The sequence below is a fragment of the Lytechinus pictus genome, chromosome 10 (genome assembly GCF_037042905.1).
Source record: "Lytechinus pictus isolate F3 Inbred chromosome 10, Lp3.0, whole genome shotgun sequence".
Classification (NCBI taxonomy): Eukaryota; Metazoa; Echinodermata; class Echinoidea; order Temnopleuroida; family Toxopneustidae; genus Lytechinus; species Lytechinus pictus.
In genome coordinates, this window is record NC_087254.1 from 23122194 (window position 1) to 23142351 (window position 20158).

General features: G+C 34.8%; 1 protein-coding gene across 2 annotated transcripts; it reads left to right on the top strand.

Annotated features, from left to right (window-relative positions):
* The first annotated feature begins 1735 nt into the window (after positions 1-1735).
* Positions 1736-7338, top strand: LOC135155859 (mucin-5AC-like). Of its 2 annotated transcripts, none has more exons than XM_064106147.1 (6): positions 1736-1848; positions 2708-2762; positions 3225-3407; positions 3893-4594; positions 5270-5566; positions 7012-7338. In XM_064106147.1, the coding sequence occupies exons 1-6, from the start codon at positions 1840-1842 to the stop codon at positions 7176-7178; spliced, it is 1413 nt and encodes a 470-aa protein (XP_063962217.1). In that variant the 5' UTR covers positions 1736-1839; the 3' UTR covers positions 7179-7338. The 2 variants fall into 2 exon arrangements, with proteins under 2 accessions (XP_063962217.1, XP_063962218.1); XM_064106148.1 differs by having other exon boundaries at positions 3995-4594.
* Positions 7339-20158: the final 12820 nt, after the last annotated feature.

The following is a 20158-nucleotide window of genomic DNA, read 5'->3' on the forward strand; positions in this document are numbered from 1 at the left end:
ACAAATTTGATAGTTAAAGACGTTTTACCAAAACTAAATACAGACTTCAACATGTAAACGGCTTGAAATTGGAATAGGATAATCTTATCAATTACCAATTACCAATCGCACAACAAGGGAAAATGAAAACTGAATTATGTCGCGTGAATTCATGAAAGTCTTGACAAGAGCATATTTGGAAAATAACCACAGGAAGTTTGTGCAATATCTGGGCATTATCTGATTGCCTTTAGACTGGTAGAGAATCTAGACCTTATAGGCCACAAGTCTAAATCACAAGGCCTAACTAGCTAGATTGATATCGATCAACGAATTCAAGAATTTCCAAACGTACCAATTATTTTGAGAATCATTCTCAAAATATTATCATATTATCACTTCTAGTTTAAATACATTAATATTATTTGGGCATTCTCAGAGAATGCCCAAATAATATTAATGTATTTAAACTAAAAGTGATAATATGATATACTATATCATCATTTCCACTTTGATTTAAAAAAATGATGAACGAGAGAGAGAGTGGGGGTAGGGGAGAGTGGGAAAATAAGACAGAGATAGGAAGTGGGAGAGAGAGGGGGTGGGAGGGGTGCATAGTTAAAACGCACTTTGCAACAAATGGGACTTCAGGTCAGAGTTTGCGTGTCTTGTATCATATATTCGAAACCTTTTGAACCGAATGTCGGACAGAGATGGTTTGCTTGGCATGAGGAAAAACAAATTATTACAGGGGCTGATCCGTTTCCAATGTGATGAACCAAAACTACCATCTTGAATATTCCCTTGTGGACAACCAGTGCCACGGGTGTAAATCCCGGGGATGGGGGATATACCCCCATCTATTAATTTTTTGGCCACGAAAAATCCCTACGTTTAACTGATTGCAAAGGCTATATCTGCTGTATCATGAGAGTATGGTTATAACACGTCCATTTATGAATTGCATGATACCAATGACTATCAAATACAAAGTTTGATAAAAATCCAACCAAAAGATCCTTTGATTACACTAGCGAGAATGTTGCGAGGGGGTCATATCCTAGCATCTTGGTGGTAGGGGGGATGATTTGTACAACAAATACGTTATATTTCAGGTTTAATGTTGAAGAAATCAATGACTGCTGACTTTGACCAAATTACCCCCCCCCCCCAAAAAAAAAAAAATAATAATAATAATGATAAAAGGAGAAAAAGAACGAGAAATATTTTGAAACGGTGAAATATGATATTATTTTTTAAACATTGTATCACAATCTATCACAAACTTTTTTTTTCGGTCGCCTCGCTCACTTGCAATTCGTATAAGTTTTGCCCCATACGCCATATCTGGCCCCAAAAAATGTTTGGCTCATTACGTCACTGCTTATAGTCCTGATAATCATGATCCATTTTTTTTTAAATTCTCATCTCACCTTTTGCCAGTGAGCGAATGAGTTTTTAACTGAATTACAAAATCTGGACTGGTATTTACTATGATTACAAGTAGGCCTATCTTAATTACATTTTAATAACGGTTCATGGCAATTTTAATCAATTGCCTAAAATGAAATAAAAAATCTCATCGGAGACCATCAACTCTAATTATGAAGGTTAATAACCGTTAATAGAATCCTGAAAGCGGTACGTTTTAATTAAGAGTTTCAACAGAAGGCTTCAACGACACCCCTATCAGCATGCATCATAGCATTGGCCCACATAACCCGGCGATGTATCAGCGATAAATGAGAGTGGATGTTGTTGCTGTTGAGGATTTGACATCGTTATTTCAGTTTCTTGATTTGATTGTGCATTTAGTTTAGATTTTTTTTCGAAGTCAATCCGCCGATAAGCCCTAGCATCATGAGATTGGTAAGTGGTAATATACTTCGCACATCATATATGCATTTTGTCGACCTGATTATAGGTAAAAATATGCCATCGCAGCGTATATGGGTCGGCCGTTATAGGAGAATTAGATTTAATTTGCAAAATACACCGATATTCAAATATATATATCCATTTAGAGAAACTCTTATGGCCCTATAGAGAATTCCTGATATAGTTGCTATTAATCTAGCGGATTTTAGATATATGCTTATTCAACACAGCAGTTAAAAATAGCTATATATAAAGGCTATTATTTTCTTACATATAACATTGAGTATTCATTGTCTATGTAGTCTAATTCCTTTTTCATTCCTGCTAAAATATTCTTACTTGTTTTAGCTTTTAACTGATTTTGTATTTTTAGATTGACATGTGTTAGGTATATTGTATTTATGATATTTTACGTATTTTTTCACTCGTGTTTGACCTGGATATTAATAGATTTTATGTGAAACCTTGATGTATTACTTAAACCAACATTTTTCTCTCTATGAATCGTTACTTTTCCTTGTCCTCTATTGAGTTTTGTTGATCCCTCAATCTATATTCACTTGTATATATTACGTGTTTTTGTAAATGGAATAGGATTTTCAAGTTGAAATTGAATCGAGGAAGACTATGTTGTTTTTAATTTCCCTTTCCAAGATAACAATATTCAACAAGAAATCTGATTCTATAGAATAACAAACTTGTGATCATTGTTTGAAAGACCAATCTTTTAGCTTCTTAATCTACTCCCATCTAAAAACACAACAGTTTCGGATCTACGAGACTAACAGTGTAATAGCAACTCATAAACTCTTGAACAATATTTATGATATTTGAATTCACTTTCATACAGAGAGGCATTTCACAGACAGGGGTATGGACGTGCTTCTGGATTCTTATAAAAATAGGTAAGCATTCACTATATTTTTCATTGTCTATCCTCGCATAGCACATATATAAAAATAACAGTGTAGGCCTATTTTGAAATTAATTTACTCTTTTCATCCCCTTCTTTCTTCTTCTTCTTTTTTCTTCTTCTTCTTCTTATTTTTTCCTTCTGTTCGCTTCTTCTTTTTCATTTTCTGCATTTTCTTCGTTTTCTGCTGCTTCTACTTCTTCCGATCCAGATTGAAAATTATTTCCCATAGAAATGCTTCAATTTAAAGAAAGCCATAACAACCCAAGGAGAGAATCAATCTGAGTAGAAAGATGAGGAGCAATTGTTGTAAAAGGAAAAATATTTGAAGCTAAAAATAGGATTTGATATAAGAGAGCAATCTAGTGAAAGTTTGGAAAGTCCTCTTTTCTCCTTTGCGATTTTGTTTCTCTCTCAAATTTATTGATTATTCTTTTTTGATGTCTCCATATAGTCACCACTTCTGCTGTTTTGAAGTCGCCATGCCTGACAGAACTAAATAGTTTCTGCGGCGTTCTTCGACTACCATTTGGTCGTGAGATTCAGTTAGTCCCCAGGCCACTACGAAACATCTCTCATACACCCTACAAACTCCTGAAGTCTCTAGGGAATTCGAGTTTTATCTGCACACTCCCAGGTAATCACAATATTCAAGTAACAATCGACAACGAAAATGAAAATGGCATGTTTAACCGGATATGTCCTTGCTTTGAAGTTTTGAAATTCAGTAAAAGTAGAGATATTCATCCTAGGCATTTAGTTTCCAACCCTTTTTTCACTAGCCTACAAAATGTATGCAGATACATTATGTATGACTTCTCCCTAGAAGAGAAAAGTAAATATTTATTTCTCTGAAATGTTGCTGGAGTGGAAAATTTTTTCCTTATCGGTTATTGTATGACAAATGCCATATATGTTTACTGAATTGCAAATGTTCCATGTCTCGATCGGGACTTTGTAGCAGATGGAGCAATTAAAAAAAGAAAAGACACAGAACAGTAGGCCAACCAAAGGTCACATATAATGAAATTACTGGTTTATGTTATAAGTACTTCGTTTTAACCGATCGCACCCGTGACTTTCTGCTAAATGATTTTGACAATTTCAATTCCTAATGTTCAGTTCTTAAAGATGATGGGGAATGGAAGATGACTCAATTAACTACCTCTAATCAGGCAACCATTACTCACGAAACTACTACTGAAATATCAATCCTAATAACAGGAGAGACTAATGGGACTACAACTCCTATTTCGACCCATACCATCATTTCTGGAAAGTGGACTTCTGAAGCAACTGCACCTACGACAGAATCAACAGCAGTTTCTGGAACGGATGTAACGAAGATGAACTCTGAAGCAACTGCATTTACGACAGAATCAACTGCAGTTCCTGGAACGGACATAACGCAGATGAGCTCTGAAGCAACTGTCCCTGCCACAGAATCAACTGCAGTTCTTGGAACAGATGTAACGAGGATGAGCTCTAAAGCAACTGCATTTACGACAGAATCAACTGCAGTTCCTGGAACGGACATAACGCAGATGAGCTCTGAAGCAACTGTCCCTGCCACAGAATCAACTGCAGTTCTTGGAACAGATGTAACGAAGACGAGTTTTGAAGCAACTGCACCTACGACAGAATCAACTTTAGTTCCTGGAACGGATGTTACGCAGATGAGTTCTGATGGAAAGTCTTCGACAATTGTTACTACGACTGATGAGTACAAAACTTCTCCTTTGACTTCATTTTTATCTGCAAATACAAGAACCAATCCGACCAGTACAAGTGTCCCCTCCACGGAAAATTCGTCTTCCTTGTCAGGTTGGTAAACAATAAAGTACATCCTTATTCCTGCTCAATGCTCCTCGGCTGACCTAGTTTTTGTTTCCCATAGTTATGTGACTTTGCGTATATGCTTGCCCCTTTCTTCTGAATACAATAAAGATATTTCACTGGTTAAGGTGAATATTCACAATATACAATGCATTGGTTTCATTTTAAAGCTGATAGGGCTTCTACTATTAATCTTAAATTCTGTAAGGGTAAGGCTCTACCCACTTCTGATGATTTCCTCAAGCCAAACTATGTTTTCCCTGTTCCTTCAGTATTCTCTATACGTTGTCTCATTACGTGTCACACTTAACATGCTTAATGCATGAAAAACCAAAGAAAATTTCACACTGAAGTTCTCTCTTGTGGTATGAATTCCGTTGCCACTCTTTTGTCAATCAACATCTTCAAGAATTTTGACCAAAAATGAAATTTAAATGTCTGATGCCAATAGGAAGTTTAATCTAAGATCACATTAGTTATGGAAAGTTGACTGTTTGAAATGATGGTTTAGCGACCATGTAGGCAGTATGGAGAGTAAAGTCAAGTCGTGTGGAACTTACAGATAAACATAATTAGAATAACGTTTTCAGAAAAACACCTTTGAAAATGAATAATTATTGCGTTAACATTAGTTAATGATTGTTTGAATTTTGTGGTTTATAGTGCTGTGCCCTTCCGACTTCGTCCTCTATGGCCTCAAGTGTTACCACTTTCCACCTGTTGATAAGGTAACCTCCTACATGAATTACACCCAAGCCAAAGACTACTGTTTCAGCGAGGTATCCACTGGATTGGCCTACATGTATGCAACACCGTTAACCATCGACAGTCTTGACGAGAATACGTTCTTGGTTGATATTCTCCAAGACGTTGTGGATATCACTGGCAATGATTGGGTTTGGGTGAACTGTGATCCAAATGAGCGTTTCGACTGCATTCCGGATTCATCGTGGGTTGATCGTGAGTATTTCATTTACAATCATCAAATCGCATCAGAATAGGCTATACCCAGTTCACACTGTCACAATTGAAACGGTGGTCGTATCAGAACGTATAAGGTCGTAACAGATCTGTCGAGGCAATCGTATTGATCGTAACAAATTTTGATTGGTTAAAAGAAATTGCGATCAGATACAAAAGGCCAATCGTAGTGTCTTTATTGGATCGTACGACAGTGGGAACGGGGTATTAGGGGTTGGTTTCGTTGTTGCGTCTGGGACACTGGAGCGATCGAAGCTTGTGCTCAAAAGCAAACCATGTCCTCAGAAAAGTATGCGCTTCTGTGAGCCTTTATAAATGTATGTATTAATTTAATGAGTTTTATTCCGGGGTTGTCATTTTTTGTTCAAGCAATCTGCTTTTAATGACAATCCTTCTCCTGCAAACTGTAAATGTTAAACTTTCTTTGTTGGTAGTAGATCTTATTTGTTTAGAATGACATTTTACTTTTGTATTTTTTCCTTTATGATTAATACCAAAATCAATTACCGATATATTATGTTTGTTACGTAATGAAAATTGTATTGTATACCAATGTTATGAATGCAGAAGAAAAAAATAAATCAAATCAAATCAAATTAATGGTTATTGGGCTAATGAGCTGGAGGCACACAAGATTTTTATTATTTTTTGAAATACTATGTTTTTATCACAGATTTTGCATGATAATTCTAAAGAATTGAAGAATAGTAAATATCAAATGCTGGCTCAATTATTTCGCCATCTCGCATTTCCCCCTCAAAATCCATATTGCATGCCGCATAAAAAATTATAAGCGCCCTCATTAAGCATTAAGCCGTGGTATTGGTCTGCATAATGCGTTTTAGTTGCGATTAACCAATCATATTTCTTATGGGGAGTTGCAAGAAATTAAACTTGCGTTCAATTTTAAATAACCAAGCGTAAGTCCAAACATCAAGCGTTGTGCTTTAAGTTTAGTTGCAATAAGCCATGACACTGGGAAGCGAGGGTGATGGGGGTGCTGCGTGTGTTATTCTTCATAGGTAGCACCCGGCCTGGAAATCTGGTAGGTGTGCTAAAGAAGAGAAGTGTAACCAAAATGACTTTCATTTTGTAGTGAAAATCTTTCATTTTTCTTATCAAATTCCTCGTGATCAAAATGACCCCCATTTTGTAGTGAAAAACCCCCATTTTTTGTTTTTCAAATTTCAACCAGCACCCTCTGTTAAAAACATTCCCAGGGCAATGCAATAATCGCAAATCAACGAGCAAATTGGCATTTGATATGGAATCGGACATAACGTCTCATTAGCACATCCCCTAGTTGATTCAGTTGATGATAAGCATTTTTTTTTCATTAAAACCACGTCGTTCCAAAAATATAAATATGATTGGGTGTTATTATTTCAAATGGATTATATTTGTATTTCTCTCTTTTAAAACAGAACCTTTGGATAATATCTGCACTATTCTGTCTCTCATCGATGGTCTCTGGTACGGCGTCGACTGCTCGTACTTAGCTTTTGTTGTTTGCCAATTTACTCCCGATTTTGATTGGTCGAGCAGTTCCCAACCTGAATTTAATTTGGGGATAATAGGCATAGGTAAATGAAATGTCAAATAATGGAATACATGTAGTAAAAAATACGTCATTGAATCGGAGTATAGGGGAGTTTTTCATCATTATTTTATATCCATTCACATATTAATCATCATATAATTGTTTCCATATTATTATTTGATTTTAGGCCTATTTCATGTTTTATTATTATTTTTATCATTATCATCATTATTATCATTATTATTATTGTTATTATTATTATTATTATTATATGAGTATTTTAGTAGTAGTAGTAGTAGTAGTAGTTCCTGTTTACCAATGTTTCAACGAAGACCTCCCAGCTGTTCTTTGTCATTTTTGACGGGCATTTTCAATACATTTTTAAATCCGTCGTGTGTCCAAGAGCGAGAACTCCCTCTACGTTTAAAGTCCAAGATTAATTTGTATACTGATCAGTGTTTTGGTCTCATTGATTGAATTGCTGTATTGCAAGGCTATGTTAACCCTAAAAGGACTGGGGGACCTCAACGTTTCGCGCGATATTTCCGAAATGCAAAAGATAGCGCCACAAAATGTTATGACTTTCTTTCTTTGAAGTCTCGCGACGCCACATGACTTTTTACGAGACAATGTCATGCCGAAAAATGGCTAGTACAAAGTCTAATGGGAAATGAAATTCATAAAAGGGTGATTATTTTTGTTCTTTTTGGTCTGCTTAATTGATTTAGGGTTTGATTTAGTTGTCAAATGGTCTGTAATAATTACATTGAAAAACCAATGAAAAATAAAAGATGAAAAAATAGAGAAATACATAAGGAAAAATTTGGCATTCGCAATTTTTCTTTGTGGAAACCTTTGAATTAGATTACAAAGATGACATCTGGAAAAAGAAGAAAATTTGAAGTGAAATTGGGTGTTAAATATGCAAACAATGTTTTTCACGAATAAATTTGCATATTTTATTCATAATAAATAAAAAATAATTCTTTTCAGGATTTTTTTATACTGGCTTGTAGCCTTTTTATCTGGTAAAAACTGTGCGTGCCAAAGTTCAGCGCGATCGCACGAACGGCGGCCGAGATAAGAAGGGGGGGGGGGAGGGCATCATCCCCCCGTCCTCAATACATCTCAAATAGCCCAGTCCTTTTATAGTTAACATGGTTAAACAACTGTTTTCTGTTACCTTTTTATTTTTTTAATTGTATTTCTTATCTGTTGAAATTATGCGTAGATAATTAATGACTCTATGATTCCAGATCACTTACAAACATAATCAAAGATTTTTCTTTAGTATTAAAGTTTTTGCTCTTTCGAATTCATGACATGTTGGATTGTATTAGTGGCAACGTATTCTTATCAAGATTATCTCTGAAAGTGGAGAATTTAATTGTCAATATATTATTGTCGTCAAATCTTGATCTGTTAAAGAACAATTCCACTCCAACAAAAAGTTGATTTGAAAAAAAAGAGAAAATTCAACAAGCATAATGCTGAAAATTTCATCAAAATCGGATGTAAAATAAGAAAGTTATGACATTTTTAAGTTTCGCTTAATTCCACAAAACAGTCATATGCACATACTCCACTGTAAAAAATATTGGGTAAAATTTTAACAAGCATGAGGGTAATTATGTGCCCAACCAATTTGGGGAAGTATTTACCCAATGCGGGAAACGTATTGTCCAGTAAGGTTAAAAAATAAGCAGCAATTACTTTAGAATGGGCAAAATTTTCATCACACTGGATAATAATAATAATACTAATAATAACGTTTTATTTACCCAGGGAAACCACTTCCAGCGGTCCCTGCATAAAGTAATATGTTATTATTACCCTTCTCCAATCTAAATGTCTTTGGTATGACTCGGCCAGGGATCTCACCCACGAAATCCTGTTCGTGAGGGGGACGCTCTTCCACTGAGCCACTATGCCCGGTTAGATAAATAAAAATGTCAAAAAGAAATGCCCAATGTTGGTTGGACGCATAATTACCCTCATGGAGCATTTTTACCCAATATTTTTAAGAGTGTACCGGTGGTATAGATGCTATAGGGAACTGATGACATCACTCACTCACTATTTCTTTTGTATTTTATTATATGAAATATGAAATATTCTAACTTTCTCCGCATTGTCCTGTGAAACAAAGTTTTATTTGTCCCTAAACATGCTGGAATTACCATTGTTTAACATTTTATGGTTCACTCAAGTTGGTCCTTATTGTCAAATCTGTAAAAATTGAAATATTGTATACTAGTAATTCAAACAATGGTGAGTGAGGGACATCATCGATTCGTTCATTCGCACGTGACTAAATTGTGCATACTTATTTTTTGAAAAATAAGCGAAAATTCAAAATGTCATAACTTTCTTATTTTACATCCTATTTGGATAAAAATCTTCAGCATTATGCTTGTCTGATTTTTCTCTATAGATTCAAACCAACTTTTTTTCTGAGGTGGACTTGACCTTTAACTTTAATTAGGTAAATATCTTTTGTGGTGAGTTTGTGAATAATTTCTTGTTTATTTTAATCAACACAATAGAAAATGAGTTTACTATAGTATAGTCAAACATTTGGCATTATACCGAATAATAAAACTCTGAGCATATACAATAATTTGAATTCATTGGGTCAGGTGCATAAAAAAGTACCAAATGGTTTTGCTTGGCTTATGCTTGATTCCGTATGCTAACCAGTGAGCAAATTATGCTTTGCAAATGAGTAACCCACAAGCAATTGCTAACTGTCTTAATGGTCTGAATGCCAACTATATAGATTTGTCAATTAGAGACAAGTTGAATAGTTTGACACCACTTCTGAGGAAAAGATGTTACATGAGATAACCTTTGCATTCGAGTCCCGCCTTTATTCTGTGAGTCGTGTTTGCGCCATGAGCGTGACGTTTGCTTTCCGAAGGCGCAAGGAAATGCAGGGCTCTCAACCTAGGATAACTAAACTCCTCAAAAAAAGTTTGGAAATCTGACTTTGATCGATAATCCCTCTTCGGTTTTAGAAAATATCAATAAGTAATTAATATCAATGAATAGAGCATTTATTTTTCTTTAAGATGATACCCTACATGATATGATTATGGTTCACATGGAGGTGAAATGTGGGGCAAGGTCAAAATTCAAAAGCTGCAAAATGGCACAATATTGAAAGTCACTGTTCTTTTTTCCGTGGTGATGAGTGAGTTTCTCAGCGGTTTTGTTTTTACTTTGACCGATAATTCCTCATCGGTTTTAGTAAATATCAATTTGTAATTATTATCAGTTAATAGATCATTTAATTTTCTTTAAAATGATACCCAATATGATATGATTATCATTCACATGGAGGTGCAGTGCCTTGAAATTTGGGCAAGGTCAAAATTCAAAAGTTGCAAAATGACGCAATATTGAAAGTGCACTGTTCTTTTTCCGTGGTGATGAGTGAGTTTTTCAGTAATTTATTTTAATTGTTTTCATGCACCTTAACATCAACATTAACATGGAATCAAACACACCTCTGCACAAGCAAAAACATAACAAACGAACATGCATGGGTATTTCAAACAACGACACAAACCATGTTCAGTCAGTCCGCAAGCAAGATTTATCCAAGTCCTCTCGTGGCTGAATTCATGTCCCTGCAAAATCTCGTGAATTGTGAGACCTTTTTCTCAAAGAATGTAACCACTTTCTCCTTGAGTAATATTGATTATTTTTGTACCATGGGCAAGAGTAAATGTTACCCTTTTATATTGGTCATTTCTTTTGAATGAAATATTTTGATAAATAAGTGAATTCTTTACCTGAAAAGATGCATCAAACATAATTTTCTTCCTCTGTTTTCACTTGCAAATTGTGCAACATTTTGTGTTTTAGGCACCAACATTATTTATATCATCAGAAAGCTCAAACTCTATACTTTCTTACAATGTCACTCTTGATATGTGGCATCTTTTAGATGGGTCAGCAGCCAGTTATTTCCATCAAGATGCAAGACGAGATTTCTGAAATTTCTGAGTAACATAAAATCCAGAGTTCTGATTGGCTGAATACTGTTTTAAAAACAAACAGGCGCGGGTAATTTGAAGAGATTACCACATGGTGAGTGTGACCTTGCAGAGGCCCAGTGTGGGGAACATTGGAATTTGCGTGGGTGTGTGGTCTATGACCAATCAGAGCGCAGTATTCTTGTTTTTGAGCTGCAAAATGTACTTGGTCTATGAAAAGCTGGCTGCTGACCCATCTAAAATACATCTTCTTATAAAAATTATATCATATTAAAGCTTAGATCTTCAGCTTTATCATGATTTAAAAATCATTTGTGCCCAAACAGAAATTAAGTGTGAAAACAACAACTTTTGTTGCATGAAAAAAATATTTTGTTTCATGTTTTAGATCAAAAGTTTTTCCTATATTACAACATTCTTTTAAAAATCCAAACACATGACCTAAAAGAATAATTCTTCTTCTTTACAAAGATACCAAAAACATGAAATTTTGTCAATATTTAGAGCAGCAATGGCCGAATAAAAAGAGGTGTTTTGGTTCGCACCAAGCTCATTAACTATGCAAAAACCCTCTTGTCATGAATATCACTTGGATAAAAGAAGCAACTTTTTCAGGGCTTGCGGACTGACTGTGTTATCTCACAGAACCATCACTACAGAAGCAGGGGCTTGGTTTGAATGGATTTTCATCTCTACTGACACAGACAAAAGAACCATGTTCTGTATTGACCCTTTATGACTATTTCTGCTCGTTTTTCGATTCAGACCTCATCCAACACTTTTGAACCCTGCTCTTTTCGTGATGACATGATCATAAAAAGCATGGTATCATTTTAAAGATAATTAAATTATCTTTCGAATGATGTAAAATATGCATTGTTTAAAATTGGGAGTAGGGAGAAATTAATTGCCAAACACAGATTTCCAATCCCTTTTTGCTCGTTTTGCAGCTTTTCAATTCAGACCTCATTCAACACATTTGAATCCTGCTCTTTTCGTGATGACATGATCATAAAAAGCATGGTATCATTTTAAAGATAATTAAATTATCTTTCGAATGATGTAAAAAATGCATTGTTTAAAATTGGGAGTAGGGAGAAATTAATTGCCAAACACAGATTTCCAAACTTTTTTTGAGAGGTTTAGTTGAGAGCGAGACTCCCGTTGATAGACCAGAGTTGTCAAAACGAGTGACATCAACAGTAATGCATGCAAACTAAACAATATTTTAGAGTGAGATAGGACCAAAAGTTAGTGAGTCTAAAGGCGACCGCACACCTTACGATTGGTCTGCGACTCAATTTTGGAATATACTTAGTAGAATTTGATGCTAATATTGAGACTTGGAATATCTTACTGTGTACTGTTCGAAATCATCTTACGAACACCTATGTTCAAATCTGTGACTATGATATCATCCTTCTAAGAATGAAAGCAAATTTGATATCTAGTCGTAATGACGTCATAGCAGTCGTACGATTGGCTACGATTTGAAACTTATTTGGCCTTTACTCCAAAAGAAAGGCTTGCAATCTTTCAAAATGGTTATATTATTCTTTCAATCGATTTTGACCTCAAATAAAATGATATGTTCCATTCACACATTTTTAGAAAATGAGCAAAATGCGATTTGTTCCAAAATCGGATCGCGAGCAGTCGTAATTAAGGTGTGCGGTGGCCTTAACTATCAATGAGTGAGAGTTGGCAGCCAAAGAAAAAGGTTTAAGCACACGCAAAGGGATTATGGATAATACCAAATAAAACAGTACTGTAAGAACATTTTGCGTAAGCCTAAAGAATTTTCAGATCAGTGACTATTCAATGTCGATCTTTCCTTGATTTAACAAAAAATTCAAATATTTTGCACATCCTGATCCCAATCAATTTCAAACACAGATAGATATAAAAGTTATTTAAAAGATTTGACATTTACTTGCTCTTAATGGATATGTAAATCAGGCTTTAATCACGTAATTCAAAGAGAATTTAAGAGTACTTTTAAAAATTCGAAGAAAAATTACAAAGAATAAATTACACATTAAGTGGTAACTACTGATTCTAAGAATTATTAACATTTTTTTTACACACGATCTATGGCTTGGGTACCAATTGCTTGTACTTGATGCAATAATAGCTTATATACAATTGCTACAACTTTATATGCATGTGACCCATTGTCTATCGTTTTGGTTATGGCCTTGCCTCAGTTTTTTAGTCGCTTTTCCAATTTCATTATGAAATTTGGACGATGTTAAACAGAAACGTACTTTAGTGGATGTATTTATTTGTGCACAGCTTCCCCAAACAATGAATATAATTTTGTGCTGAAAATGTCAGGATATAATCTTTGTTTAAGGATATGCAATCAATAGATTTGTAAACAGTATATAGCAAAACAACACCAAGAGAGGCACTATAGAGGGGGGCTTACTCCATCATGTTGTTTTGCATCACGGGGTTATTGCAGAATCGATTTGTTTTACATTTGTATTGCTGATATCTAGAAGTATATCGGAGATTTATGGTTTATTTTTGGAGGAGATAACAAGGCACTAAATGTTGGATGTTTGGTTAAACACGTTGCGAAATCCAGGCCCGGGGGGGGGGGGCAGTCAAAATTGCTGGACACACGCGTGACCAAAATTTTCTCAGTTTTGGACGCGGGCCACGTGTGCACTCGTTAAGGGTACAAAAACACAAATTTTCCTAAAGGGGTAGTTTTGAACGACTGGTCAATGGTCAATCAGAGGGTCAAACGTATTTAGGGTATCTTTTCCAAATCTTTTTTAAAAGACTAGCCAAACCTATTTAGCATGTTTTTTCCCAAGCTTTTTCCCTGGGGTCATAATTTGGCGACAACTTGTTTAGGGGCCAAAATGTGTAAGTATAAAGCCCGCGGAAAACTTGTTTAGGGGGTTATTTTGCACACAGAGAAAAACTCGTTTAGGGGGTGTTTGGAAATAATTTTGTCACGCGTGTGTACAGCAATACATTTGACTGCCCCCCCCCCCCCCCCCCCGGAATCCAGGCCGAGTTTCTCCCTACACTGAATTCGAGAGTATAGACTAGAGTTTCACACATGGCAGGCAAGCACTGGCATATTCTGTGTAACAAAACTGAGGTGCAGTATTCCATAACTGGACGAATGTAGCCCCATATATACTAATTTCAGATCCGATAGAGACTTCCCATATGCATATCGCTTCAATCTATTCATTATTTTTCTTCAGATGTTACAATATGAAATGTACAAAGGATAAAAAACGGATAGCGCCTCAAGAAGCTTATATACGCTTGTCAAGCAAGGGGCTCCCTTTATACAGAGAACAGCAAGAACAAACATATCAACATAACATTATTAAGTTAATTATATCGAACATAGACACATGAGACATTAATCGTAATGGGAATATTGTACAGTCAATGAAATGAAATGCATACATTGATACAGTATATGTATATGAAATATTCATTTTGATAATAATAATAATAATCAAAGATTTGTATAGCGCACATATCTGTCGATGACACTCAAGGCGCACAATAATATTAACTACTTATATAAAACAGAAATGAAAATTAATAAGTACACAAAAATGTAATAAGTTGACAAATTGATATGCCATTTGCCCTATCAAAATTTACCGAGGTTTATCAATTTAAGAGTTTCATCTTCATGTCTGAATTATTCATACATCGATGTATTGAATAATTCAGACATGCGTGGTTAATTGCATGGAATAATCATAGGTCTATATGTTACAACTAATGAATTTGTGATTGGCCATTGGATGTGTTTCCAATATCAGAAAATAGGTTTTAACTCGAGACGCAGTCACTATACAAACACTGTAAGTGCTAAATTAGCACTTCATTTTTTACAGTGTATAAAATCACACGCTATAGACCAATTCGTTTCAGTTGGAGGATAATTTGGGTCGGGAAGAGGTTGGTGACACCGGGGAGCAAGGGTGACCGCCCATATGGTTTTTCAAGTATATAGTAAAATATATATTTTTTTAAAGTGAGAAAAGAGAAATAAGGAAGAGAAAATAAAAAGAGGAGAAGTTAATCGTACCGTGTAACTCTATGAAACCCGTATAATTCAATTGAATAAAAAAAATTGTCACATTTAGTGGAATCATTAATTTTAGCAATATTTATGTTGATATAATGCATTTCAGAATCCAGCAACTTTGTACAAAATATTTCAACATATTTTAGAATGAATGCAGTCTCCACTTGCCCCTCCCCACGTGACGTCACTCCTGTGTAATATCACACTCTTCGTATGTTTCTTTTATGTTTCATCCAAGAACAATTGTTTTAGAATGACCTACATGTATGCCGTTTCATTTCCCAGTTCTGAGCGCGAGAGGGTTTACATTATCATGCACTGAACTGTACTAAACCAACATTGCCGAGGATGCGGAAGAATAATGGCGCCAAAAATAGATACACGTAATTCATGGTTATGACGCGTATTAACCATACCGGATCAATAACATCGTCTATACAACTACCTCCATCATGTCCATGGGATTGATGGGTATACTGAGAAGATGGAAAATTTCCATTAAGTGGGTCACCAATAAATCAAAATGTAATTAAAAGGGAGAGGACACCTCATGTGAAAAAGAGAAAATTAAAAAAAAAAGCTTCAAAATTGCTCAAATAAGAGAAGCAATTTGATGATAGGGTGAACAAGACCAACAACCTAACAATTTAAATTGTATGTATGAATTTTCAACTTTGTGACTTATTATAGGTAAATCGAACGGATTTCAAATTGACCTCATTCATGTCATTGTGATGTTCAGCATATTCACAAAATTGCTAAAATTTAATCTCTATTTTCTTTTTTAAATTTTCATTTCATAAGCTTTGTATTTTTGAGGAGAGATAAAAATATGTCCCCTGTATGTTTCTCTGGGGAAAAGGGGTGCGTGTATGTAGGCCAATATGAAAAAAAGAATATAGTAAAATAGAACTACATAGGCATGACAGCTCTTTTTTTGTCATTTTTTTCAATAGTCAAGATTTTCGTTTCCTTATTCATGTCCGATTTCTGTTTTTCACTCATTATAAGGTCTACAAAAAAAAAAAAAAAATCATCACCACTGATGAAATCGGATGGTCATTATTTTACTTATATTCCAATAGCATGAAGAGTGCAAAATCAGCATCACACATTAGCCGGCTTGTGGAAGGGGCGGGAGGTCGCAAAGCGCCCACCCCCTTGGAAAAAAACCCTCCCCAAATAATAATAATTCGGCCGTTTTCGGAGTTGATAACATTTTGCCGTCAAATTTTCTTGGAAGACAATATCGAGCTTTTTTTTTAGAGTCGATGGGCCCTAACCAGAGGCGACAAATTAAGCGAGTAGAAAAGGGAAGAATGGAGGTAGAAGAGGAGCAGTTTGGGAGTGTAACTTTATAATACATTAACACCAAGAATTGCATAAAATACGAAGTCAGCTTTAGATCATCTTGCCCCCACCTCATGAAATCGGTGCCCCTTGCCCTAAGCCTCTTTTTTTTTTTGGGGGGGGGTAGTTTTGACCTATCCTATCTATATATGGCCGACTGTTTTTGTCTATACATGATACAGTGTACGAGAACCCAAATTTAGACAGTGAATTCCCATCCTGAAATACGGGCTTGTCACAACACCGGCTTCAATCATCATAAAAACTGTCGTTATGAGCCCCCCCCCCCCAAAAAAAAAAAATGAGAGGCCAAGATATGGCGTAGACCTATCGGTAATAGTTGAGAGTGAAGCGACGGAGCAAAAAGTTCGAGATTTTTATTTAAAAAAAAAACAAGTTTATTGATGTATAGATTTTTAAAAAATGATAACATATTTCACCCTTCTCTCTTTGATTTTATCTTTTTTTTCGTGGTCGTATTTTTTTTTTGGGGGGGGGGGCAAGCTTCCCGAAGCCCCCAATCTGTAAACCAGTGATTTAAAACCATTTTTATCTTTGGTTTCGATCGTTTTAAATCAAAAGTCCAGACAAAAGGATAATTTGGTTTAAAAATTGAAAAAAGAAAAAGGCATGCACCACGCTGCAAATTTCATCAATATTGGATATACATTTTAAACTTCAGCTTATTTTTCACTAAACAGTTATATGGATTCCACATTATGGATTCCACATTTTAATGAATTCCACATGGCAAAACTGCCAAAACACACTACGTAAGCCAAACACAAAACCTAACCTCCAAAACTAAATAAACCTAGTCTTGACATTAGTCTGAACCAAAAAGAGTACTAACACTATAACCCTTTGCCTTCTTGGTCATGTCGCAGGAGCATAATTATGTCGTGCATGTCACCGTTATATACATGCATTTTTAGGGCTATTCAAGTAATCGCAGAAAGTGAATTGATTTTGCTTGTTTCATTATAAAGTTTTCAATTGTACTTTTCATCTTTGTGTATACTTATTCAGTTATTGTTAAAGCCTTTGGAAACCAAATTTCTATGTATGCGTGCATTGACCAATAAAAGAACCTTGAGTCTTGGATCCACAACACAAGGATAGCCCTGTGCTAAAATATAACGAGGGTTAGTGATGTCACAACTCACACATTAACTATATTATGTTCCTTAGTTATATCGCATGAATTAATATTTACTTTTGCAGTTTTTATAATAAGGAAACTCTTCATCGAATTTGAAGTTTTGGGCAGATTAATGGCAAATCCATGAAAGTTCAGAGAGTATAATCACACTTTATTCAATGAAATACAAAATATAGTGAATGGGTGACGTCATCATTTCCCTCATTTGCATACCTTTTAGGCCTATACAGTGCGTCCCACAAAAAACGAAACCGAGATTTATCGATGATTTATCATAACTTAATCGCAAATACAATAGACAAAAATTTAATGACCTACCATTTTAAAGCTTAGAATCTCCTCTTTCATCTGAAATTACTTAGATTATTTCTCATTCACGCATGAGTGAGCAAAAACAATTTTAAAAGGGGATACCAAAAAGTCACTTGGCGGGCCGTATCTGGGTTTTAAAAAGAAAACCACATTTTTAAAAAGTTCAATATCAGCTCTTTAATTTGATACCTCAATTACAGAAAATGGTCAAGAAATAACAAAGTTCTGGTTATTTGAAATAAGGCTTGAATTTCAATAATTTCATAAAATGAAGAGGTTTTACAGGCTAGCGTTCAATTTTTTTTTTTCAATTCAAATTTATTTTTCATTCTTCAACATAATATAAATATGTACAAGATAATTGATTCAATTTAAACAAAAGCATGAACAAGATTCAACATTCAATAAGTAATTCAAATATAGATTAACGTGTATATCAATTTTAAATCAATATAATCAATATAATTAAATATAATTAAAATCAATATAAGTATATATCAATGAGAAGAATGGAGGGGTCCACTAAAAAGCAAAGCTTGTAGAATGTGGACCCCTCAAAAACTTAGATACAAGGAATATTGAAATATACGTAAAGGAGTACATGAAAATAAATTCAAACTCACTCGACACTCCGTTTTGTTGACGATCAGCCATGCATTAAAGGGGAATCCAGCCTTGGCCATAAAATGTTGTGTTGGGAAGGAGAAAAATAAATCAAACAGAATGGTGAAAGTTTGAAAGAAATCAGACAAGCAATAAGAAAGTTATAGCTGCTTTAAAATTGAGATCACTAATACTATGTAGATTTCAAATTGGCAACTGGGTAAGTAAATTATGACAAGGGGCAAGGACAACTTTCACATAGGCCATGTAATTTATTATAAGGGATTTGTGGTTTTCTCCTAAGAACCCATTCCCCTGGGGCAGAAATCTTAATATAGCCCAGGTAGTATATTGTTTTATGTCCTCATGAAAGAAAAATATGATTTAAAATAAAACTTTTGGGGAAAATGACATTCTAGCCATAATATGTATTGGAGTATATGAAAGAGTAGTCCTTGCCTTACATCACTATATGACATCCCATATGCGGCCAATTTGAAGTCTCCATGGGTATAGTGATTACCAATATTTACAACTTTTAAAAATTCATAACTTTCTTGTTGTTTGTCCAATATTGTTCAAACTTTCACCTATCAACTTGTCTGTTTTTTCTTTTCCTTATAAAAACATGTTTTTATTTGGGTTGGATTCCCCTTTAAGTCTTTTGTTACCGTGCGATAGCTTCAGTGGGAAACCGGTGAAAACACGTTTATTTAATGAAATTATGGAAATACAAGCATTGTTTCGAGGGATCATAACTTTTTTACTACTTGACCATTTTCTGTGATTTAGGTATCAAAGAAAAGAGAAGATATTGAACTTTTTAGTCATGTGATTTTCTTTTTGAAATTCAGATACCCCCCGCCAAATGAGTTTTTGGCATCCTTTCTTCGAATTGTTTTTGCTCAATCATGCGTGAATGAGGAATAATCTAAGTAATACCAGATGAAAGAGGAGATTCTAAGCTTTACATTGGTAGGTCATTTGTCTATTTTATTTATGATTAAGTTATGATAAATCATCGCTAAATCTCGGTTTCGTTTTTTCTGGGACGCACTGTATAGGATGTGAAAGTAAATGTTTCGTTAATTTTTCGAAAATCTATAGAATCGAGTCTGAATAAAATTTTAGCACTATGCTTGTTTGCACCAACCAAAAAACTTTTGGTGGGTGACACTTAAAAACTTGCTTTCTGAGGCGCCGATAAAAATTACAGGGTCGATGATGGGCATAGCACTCACTGTTTCTTTTCAGTTTATCGTATGAAAACTAAAATAATCAATTTCCCGGCTATGGCAGTTGAATTTGACTGAATCACTATAGAGTTGCATTTAAAGGTCAAGTCCACCCCAGAAAAATGCTGATTTGAATAAATAGAGAAAATTCAAACTAGCGTAATGCTGAAAATTTCATCGAAATCGGATGTAAAATAAGAAAACTATATATGACATTAAAGTTTCCCTTATTTTTCAAGAAAAAGTGATATGCACAACTCTGTGACATGCAGAATCTGAGACAGTCGATG